Below are 9,287 nucleotides of genomic sequence, written 5' to 3'. Positions count from 1 at the left end.
TTAAACACTGTATATGTACCTTTGATGATTTATATTATATTTATTCAACAATGTTAACGGCTAACTTCCTTCAATATCATATACAATATACGACAGTATTTATTTCTAGCTATCTCCAGATTTATCTGGTCGAACGCCCTCTTGAGGCGTACCATTGTGTAATAGAATGTTCCCGACGGTTATTTGGACCTGTTCAACCATGAAGCTTTCGTGGTCTAGTGGTTATGACGCTCGCCTTGTCAACGAGAAGTCGCAGGTTCGAATCCCGTCGGAGGCATTTTATTACACATTGACTTTTTATAGGACTTTATTCGTTGAAATGTTACAGGGTGTTGAAATGCTACGATGTTCCATCATGTCCTTATTAAACACTGTATATATGTATACATGTCCTTATTAAACACTGCATAATATGTACCTTTGATGATTTACATTACATTATATATAAATATATATACATATACATATATAATTAAATATGCTTTTGAAGCGGCAAAAGCTGCTCAATTGCAAGTTGTTGCAAGAGCAAAAATATTTATAATATTAATAGACCACAACCGTCTACTACACGGCGTTTCACGCTTAATGCGATCCTCAGGTGGACTGAATATAACTCTGTACTACACATATATAAAGTTTTCAATCAGGTGGTAGGTAGATTTTCCAATTGTTATATTGGCGGCATTTGGATATTAGTTGAGATCTTTCATTTAATAGATTAGCTTTATTTGCATTTAAGATGCACATCTCATCAAGGCAAAGGCTGATAAGGCCCGTAGGCGGCGTTCTTTATGGACGAGTATTTCATTATGTTCCATTTAATGCTGAATCCCATATTATTATCTTTTAAAGACCAAATGTATTTAGATAGTTCGAATTCTTTGCTATATATTTCTTTCTTAAAATATTTCTTTTGGTTGTTGTACCTCGTCTTGAATTGACAACCAGTCATGCCGGTGTATGTTTTTGTGACATTATAATGAATCATGACATCGGCCGAATACACAATATTGATGATGCAAGACAAGACCCATCCAGTTGACAATCAGCCATATTGCGGAAATTACATGCGCTTTCTGGCTTTTTATTGGGGTTCAATATTTTATGGTTATGTTTACTAATTATATTTTGTACACATGGCATACAACTGTAACTGACTTTTACATTGTTTTTATTAAATATTTTATGCAGCACGTGACCGTCGGGAATGTGTGTTTTTTTTTAAAGTAAAATGTTCGTGCAACGTTGGTCTTGATATTCATACTGTAGGGCGGGTTGAACCATATCGTGTTTCTCCCACGGTTCTTGCGTTTTCCGAATGTGGGATGCGGGTTTTGTAGGACAGATTGTCGTTATATCCCTGGATTGTAGCGCATCACTGTAAATCTGTCTGGAGTTGTTGAAAGCTTCTTCAGATGCGTTTATCGACACCTGTTTGGATTTGCTTCAATATGGGAGGAAGTGATTTGAAGGTATATTTATGTAGATGGGTTGGTTGCCTGGTTTTCGATATGGTTGGTGCTCACAGGTTTGTAGACATAGTGTTATGTCCAGGTAGTTTAAATTATTATATATATTATATGGCTTCCGGCCTGTTGCCGCCCGGGCCTGTTGCCAGCCGGTTACCACCTGGCCTTTTGCCACCAGGCCCGTTGTCACCCGCCCTTTTGTCACCCGGCCCGTTGCCACCCAGGCCCGTGGCTTCCAGCCTGTTGCCGCCCGGGCCCGTTGCCACTTCAAGAACAAATCATTAACAGACATTTGTAAGAAATCGTGTATTGACCCAGTACCTAAAAAACATCGAATTCAAAGTATGAATAATCTAAGACATTAAAGTGATACATTTATTTTTAGAAAATTGAAAACTAAATTGTTCAATTAAAGTTTATTAAAATTCCACTATGTAAGCTAAGAAACGCTCGATGCTGCGAAACTAGGACTTCACAAATCATGCCCATACTGTTGTCCACTTGATCATCGAAAACAAATCAATTTAATCCATGTCTAACATAAGAAAATACATACAAAAAAATAAACAAGTTGCATAACATAAAAATATCCCCCTCTTTTACGTTTAGATTGAAATATTTGTTAAGTTCACGATAAAACAAAACAGACCGGATGTTGATACCTGTACAGATTGAATGAAAGCTCTAAATGTTACCGTACGCGATTATAATACTTGCATAATTCTGCAGCTAATGTAAAGTACTCATATCAAGACGTGCTAGTTAAACAAGTTTATAACACAACTGCTTAAATTTTAAACAGTGTGGAAGTTAAACTGCTAGAAAAGAATTATCGCTATTGAAGAACAATTTCCTGCAGGTAAAAGTCATATGGGGAGCATTCATTCATGTTTGCTGCTCCTAATACGTATTCGTAAGTCGCCATCCGTCTCTTTGTTTAAATCTCGTTTAAAAACTCACTTGTTTCGTTCTCTTTGATTTCCCCTTTTCCATTTCTTGCCAGCTAGCTTTTTTGTAGTTCTATCAGGATAGGAGGCGCCCGAGTCAATTGGTGCGGACAGGGTACATTTTGATAAATCCCTGCTCAGCGTCGAGGGCGCATCCCCATACTGCGGTTTGGGTGCTGGCTTGATTTTTTCTTTTTTAATTTTCAATTACATATGCCCACTTGTTCTGCACATACAGACTCTCGTGCGCAGTATAAAAAAACCCCTTTAAATAACCTTTAGATGTATACAATGAAGTAACATCGTCGGAGCTCCTTTGTCGGGGAGCTGAACCCCTCGTAGGGGAATTCTTGGTGCCGTCCCTGCTTCGGGGAGCTGCCCCACCCCGTTGGGTAAAGCATGGCACCAACCCTGATACTGATGATAACCATAGGGCAATTACAATAAAAGATAGACTAAATGGGTCGTGCTGGTAAATTATTTTTATAAATCTAATGCAACATTTTAGAAGTGGGAACATTTATAACTCAAAAATTCAAAAAAGAAACATGTTCAGCAAGAATAGGGCCTGTCCTTTATTTTTTTTGTCACGAAGTAGAGCCTGTAGTCCTGTTGTTTGTGAAAATTACTTTCAGCAAGTTGCCGTGTTGTTTATTATGTTATGTAATGTTATATATTATATTATACCATAATGAAATGAATATCATTTATCACATTATTTTTATAATATCATATTATATCATTTTATTTATAGCCATAACAACCATTGAAATATCACGAAAGTGTCAAACTAATGCAATAGTTTTATTATTAAAAAAAATGAAACTGATAGACGTAGTAATTTCCTGCAAATTTGAATATTTGGAAGTTACTGTAGGTCGACTTTATCCTCTGGTGACGACACAGTCAACATTTGAACGAATCGAGTAAGGTTTCCTGTTAAACAAAAAGAATAGATTGTTTGTTTAATTTTAATTTAGCCACCAAATAATCAACACATCAGCTTCTTCCATGGTACATAAATTAATTAATTTATATTCTTATTTCCTTCACCATGCCTATGTAGACAAAAACAATGAAAGGTAGACAGTAAATTCAGATTTATTGTAATTCAATGTCTACAATAATTATATACATCTGAAAAAAATAATTTTAATAATAGATATATAATGTCAGACTTATATAGCGCTTTATGCCAACAAGGCTGTAAACGTTAAACCTACCAGGTAACTACTCTTGCCTTGCTTAATAATCTTTGTTTACGCCATCCACCAACAATTCAACTTATATTTAAAAAATCAGCACAAGCTCAGTCACAGTTAACTAAAACAAGCCAGTTTTTTTTTTCAGGAAATCATTTGCTTACGAAAATAAAAATGAATGCTCGTTCGTTAAAAGTTCTTTAAGGTTAACGAATAGAAACGCATTGCTTAAACGACTCTTCTAAAACGATAATCAGGTGCATTGTTGTTGTAAATCAGCTCTCCAGATTAAAAACTTGCGAAAGTACTGATGGAATTATAGCATGGACATGGAGCAAATGATGCCCAAAGTGAAACTCGCAAACAATTACCACCGCTAGCCTAACCTTCTTAATTTATACTTAGCTAAATAAAATAATTTATATATAGAAAGCTCTCCTTTTACCTGATATCTTCCCAGCTACTGCTACCTTAGTTTTTGGATACACTCCAATTAGATATGCTGGGACGACACTGAGAGTAAGCGCGAGGCCAACCAATGCATCAATTGGTGAGGATATTGTGGCCAAAACTACAGCACCAAATGAGATAGCTATTGCGATTAGTGGAAATATGATAGGAACCTATGGCATAAAAACAATGATAATATTAATCAACTTGGAGACAGATATATATACAATTCATTAAAATAGTTCTGAAATTATAGTGGAATTAAGAAGTCTGGAATCTAGGCCTTCTAAAAACGTACCATGAATGGTTTGTGAATATCGGGCCTACGCCATCTCATAACAAACAATGTTGAAAGAGCTAACGCATCACAGCAGGCACCAACAAACCCAAAATAGTTAAGTAATGTCCAAATGTCATTAACGAACACGTATATTACTGAAACTAAACACTGCAAAAAAGATTATCAATACAGTTAAATATTGCCACTATAGTAAGATGTTTAATGCTTTAATTATATGTTTGTGTATCACTCCAGACTATATTAAAACAACATATGTAGGTCTACTATGTTTTATATTAAATAATTACGTAAAAATGTAATGTTATTAAATGTAGGTAGGAAAATAACCCATAACTCGCAGCGTCATTGTGCTAAATTGCGTACTGGCGTGTTTTGTAGCTTATACTGTAATAGCTACATGTTCACATCTTTCCATAACGACAGGGGCTGAAATAAACCATAGCATCTGGTTAACCCCCTACTTTTTTTTAAGATGCAATGGCTTCTTTAAAGTGCACACGAGACAGATGTGTACACTGGACCCCCATTTTTAAGTCCTTATCCAAAAAGACTTGGTTGTACCAACCCTGGGAACAGTTTTCACTGTTCCCTGACCAACTGAACTCTGGGCGAGGAGGGACTCAAACCAGCCGATGTTTAGGCTATAGTTAGCGGCGCCCCTGTCTTACAACTCGGCCATTCTCCTCGCCTGGCTATACTGCTATTGCAATCTTTAATGTATTGTTCTTGTTAGTAATTACGTTACAGCTATTAAATTGATTTTATTATTGTTCCTAAAAATATTTTACCGCTTTCAGTACCAATATAAACGTTATCATGGTTGTTACAATGTAAACATATATTTTAGTGCTTTAGGCACAATTATAATATTTGTTTTGTCCTGGTCATCACTTACAGTGCCAAGATTTTAAAGCCTCCTATATTGGAGAAACATAACGTGCATTTAAAACAAGATTTCTAGAACATCGAAGAAAGAGCTCTACTTCGTCGGAAGTCTCAAAATATAATAACACTGAGTTTCCGGGTCACAGCGTCAAATTTGATAAGGCTAAAATCCTAACTGTAACCAAGATAGTTTGAGAGAGGGGTCAAGGAAGCAATCTATATCAGGGCCAACAGACCAACGTTGAATGGAGATGGTGGAAGATATGATCTTCCAAACATATGGAACAACACTTTAAAGGTAGGAATGGAGGAGGGGGGCCAGGACCAGGCCCACCCAGCCCCACTGCTGACGTCACAATCACTATGACGCAATTTCCATCGTGTGTCATTGTGAACAAGACTACAGTGATAGTCGAAAGCTTAAAACGTAAGTTCTTTTGTATTCTGCTTTATCCAGAGATATTAAGTTTTAATTGATATTTATTATTATTATTATTATTATTATTATTATTAGTAATATTATTAGTAATATTATTATTATTATTATTATTATTATTATTATTATATATATATATATATATATTCTAATGAATATTAACAGTTGTCAGCCCTTTATGAAGTAGGAAATCAACAGTAGTAACACGATTATCGCTATTACAATGTATGTACATCATAAAAGTCAATGAATAATATTTTGTTTTACGATTATTAGTAAATTAAGAAAACAACACATACAGTTACAATGATAGATCCAACTGGAGTCCTGTATTTTACACTAACCAAAGCCATTATTCCTGGAAACATGCCGTCTCGTGCTGTTGCATAATAAGCCCTATGACAGTTAAGTTAAATAATATACCGTTAATTATAAGTAAATATATAATTGAAAGCGATCCAATTTCTTAATCCATCAAACAATCGGACAAATATCCATATCGGGCCCATGAGTCTATACATGGAAAATCTCGCAGTGCGATTTGCTTGGACGACTTTAAACCATAAATAAAAAAAAACAATAAAGAAGACAACAATTAATTTAAAATCAGGAAATATAAGTACATATGAGTTCTAGAGGTAAAGAACGAGCGGCTTAGCCTTGCAACCAGGAGCAAAGGGAGCACAAAGTCAGGAGTCGATAGTTAGAACCACCATAGGGCGTATCTATGTTTTGGCCAAAGCTGGATAGGCAATTGATCGTATTTCAAGCACACAATATGTTCATGTTTTTTTAGTTTAATGTCATTCGGTAAGTCTAGCAGTGGCATTTAATGTTCGTTGCAATTTTCCAGTGGGATACCAATAATTATTGGTTTAGGTATGTAAGAAAAATTCAGATTATGAACATGCTAATGTAATTCCGGTATTATCTAACATAACTGTTATTTGACTGTATATTGAATCAATAATGGCTTGTATCACTTTTTTCGGAGTTTGTTTCATACTATCTTATTGACTGTATACAGTAATATTCCTAGGTAGGCTAATCTATAATTATAATTACGCTTATTTCAAATGGTATAGACATAACGGTAAACCGAGGTCCTCAAGAAACGTCTGGGATTCCAAACCTACAGGTCTGAAAAATCTCCCGAAGTGAATATAATTCCATATTTCAGCTGCAGCTTAATTGAGGGAAAATAATGCCGTTTATTAATTGCGTTTCCACTGAATCCTATGATGTTCCAACCACTTGGCACTGCACTGTCGCTTGTTTTATACGGAACGCCAAAAGAGCAACATTAAACGTATTTTATATGGAACGCCAAAAGGAAAACTTTCAAACTTTTAAAGCACACTCGGTTTTTAGGCACAGTAGCTTAACAAACACAGTCGATTTTCGTCAAGCACAATTTCAGCAAGCTGTGCTTTAGCTGCCTCTGACCAATGCTGTCTCATCTCATTTTATTGGTTTCTAAATATTTTTATGTTATGAAAAATGATATGAAACTGCTATCAAATCCTGTACCTGAACTCAATGCTAATTGTCCAAGTCAATGAAGCATGATTTGTAATTTATTAAAGCAATAAAATAAAATAAAACTGTTAGCTAATTATAACACGTACACATCCCACACACACACACATGTTTACATATTTTTTTTCAAAGTCGTTTTGTGTTTGTTCTTAGCAACAGTATTCAAAGGGCAAGAATTAATGGAAAGGGCTATTACAGTTACCTACCTTGGTTGTGCTAGGAATGAGTTCATTAAAGTCGTTGAAAGCGCAACAAATACAGGTATCAACCAACGAAACTGACCAAGTGTTTTCTCAGCGAAAGTCTACAACAACAAAGTCATGCGACAGTAACAATTGGTAATCATATAATTCATACAACAATTACTTCATTTATTATGCTCAATGAATGAAATTACATGTCACATTTCAGTGGCAGTTACTTTACTATTTATGTAAGCTGTGCAAATTATCTTACATAGCTAAGAAATATTTTTGCATTTTTTTTTCTCTATAGTGACATTTATAGTAATATATTAGCCTTATTAACGCACTGTGTAAGCCCAAATCAAAACAAGACTAAATATAGTTCAAATATAGCCTATTTCCAAAATATGGATACTTTAATAAGTAATCAAAAATAGTTCTTATATAAATGTTTGTGTTACTTATAGTTACCACAGCAACGGCATTTGAAAGCAGAATTTCGTCTGGAGTAAGTACAGCAAAGTATGCAAAGTTTACAAGAAGGTAAAGGCAGATGACGATTGTAGTCGAAATATAAATTGCTCTAGGAAACGATCTGAAACATAGTTTTGAAATATCCAGGTTGTCAGTTTTATACAAAGTAAACTATTAGTATTTAGTTTTAATATTTTATTTATATTAATAATTATTTAGTTTACCTTTTGGGATTTACAAACTCTTCTGTCGCCGACATTATGGAATCTCTAGGAAAAAAAATCAAAATGTTAACAGAATAAAGCAGATTAAGTATTTTCAAAAGAGACAAGATTCATTCATTCCTGTGAGGCAAGTGCAGAAATTGATTGTCAGTGACATGTGGACTTTGTGAACTCTAGAGGGTGGTGTCCCCAGGACAGATCACACGGCACATTCATTAATCCGTTTTATCAACGATACAGATAAATTGGTTAATGGATCAAATCGACTGCTCGCAGAAGACTGTCAATTTTACCGGAGGATTGATGCGCCTGCTGATCAAAAGTCATTCCAGTAAATCTTCATGGGCTACTTGTTGACAAGTTAGACTCCAATGGTATGAAGCTCAACTAATAAATTGCACTGTCGTGAGAATATATAGATGTTTTATATGCACATCCATGCATATACCTAGGATATTCCGATCCCCAAGTTGCAGCAGGTACTGCAAATGCTATTTCAATAAACTTTTTAAATTAAAGTCACTAAGCGCAAGCTCAGTATCTAGTGGTTATGGCGCCAGGCTAGTTATTTGGAGGTGGTGGGTTCGATTCCCATCTGAATTACTTGCGATTTTTTCGCAAGTATTTGGGGACATACATAGTATTGGGTACGATAACACGTCAGGTAGGACAAAACATCACTCCTATAGTTCGTTCTTGTGATTATGTTAACTAAAATTATAATATTCAGTTTATTTCTTTGGTTTAATTTTAATAACTCGAAATTGTATGTTGCTTATTATAGTTAAGTTCCTTTTAAACTTGTTTAGTTTAAGCTGTTATTTTCCTCTTTCCTTAGTTTAAGGCTCACTTAGCCACTTTTTTGTGTGCTGTCAATGATGTACAAGTGAAATGTCCAATAAATATTATTATTTTTCACACTATATATAAAACTTACCCTCCTGAAAAAGACCAACTAGCAGCATAGTAGGCTAAGCCAAGGTTACCCCACTTAATGTTACTGAAAGAATTGTCAAAGCTAACAACTTTGTCTCCTGTGGAAGTAAAAATATAAAAAACAACAACAGAGAATAATGATGAATGAATAACGATATATATATATATATACATTATATATATATGATATATATATATATATATATATATTTATATATATATATATATATGTGTGTGGG

The 9,287-nt window shown here is 34.7% G+C and overlaps 1 protein-coding gene across 6 annotated transcripts in view; it reads right to left on the bottom strand.

Moving 5' to 3' along the window:
* The window catches only part of LOC117103418 (large neutral amino acids transporter small subunit 2-like), a 31,412-nt gene that overhangs the window by 13,245 nt on the left and 8,880 nt on the right, over positions 1 to 9,287 (bottom strand). For 4 of the 6 annotated variants that reach the window (XM_033243956.1, XM_033243958.1, XM_033243954.1 and 1 more), the window contains 5 exons: positions 9,050 to 9,146; positions 8,113 to 8,157; positions 7,886 to 8,009; positions 7,436 to 7,533; positions 5,990 to 6,086 (listed from right to left, as the gene is read on the bottom strand). In XM_033243956.1, the coding sequence (XP_033099847.1) occupies positions 5,990 to 6,086; positions 7,436 to 7,533; positions 7,886 to 8,009; positions 8,113 to 8,157; positions 9,050 to 9,146 (461 nt within the window). Of the gene's footprint in view, positions 1 to 3,149; positions 3,353 to 4,063; positions 4,242 to 4,366; positions 4,517 to 5,989; positions 6,087 to 7,435; positions 7,534 to 7,885; positions 8,010 to 8,112; positions 8,158 to 9,049; positions 9,147 to 9,287 lie in introns of those variants that run through there. The other 2 variants (XM_033243955.1, XM_033243957.1) reach the window with 2 other exon arrangements.

This window comes from Anneissia japonica, unplaced genomic scaffold (assembly GCF_011630105.1).
Source record: "Anneissia japonica isolate Jap-2015-1 unplaced genomic scaffold, ASM1163010v1 scaffold2473_len53019_cov129, whole genome shotgun sequence".
Taxonomy (NCBI): Eukaryota; Metazoa; Echinodermata; class Crinoidea; order Comatulida; family Comatulidae; genus Anneissia; species Anneissia japonica.
This window is presented reverse-complemented; position numbering and strand designations above follow the sequence as displayed.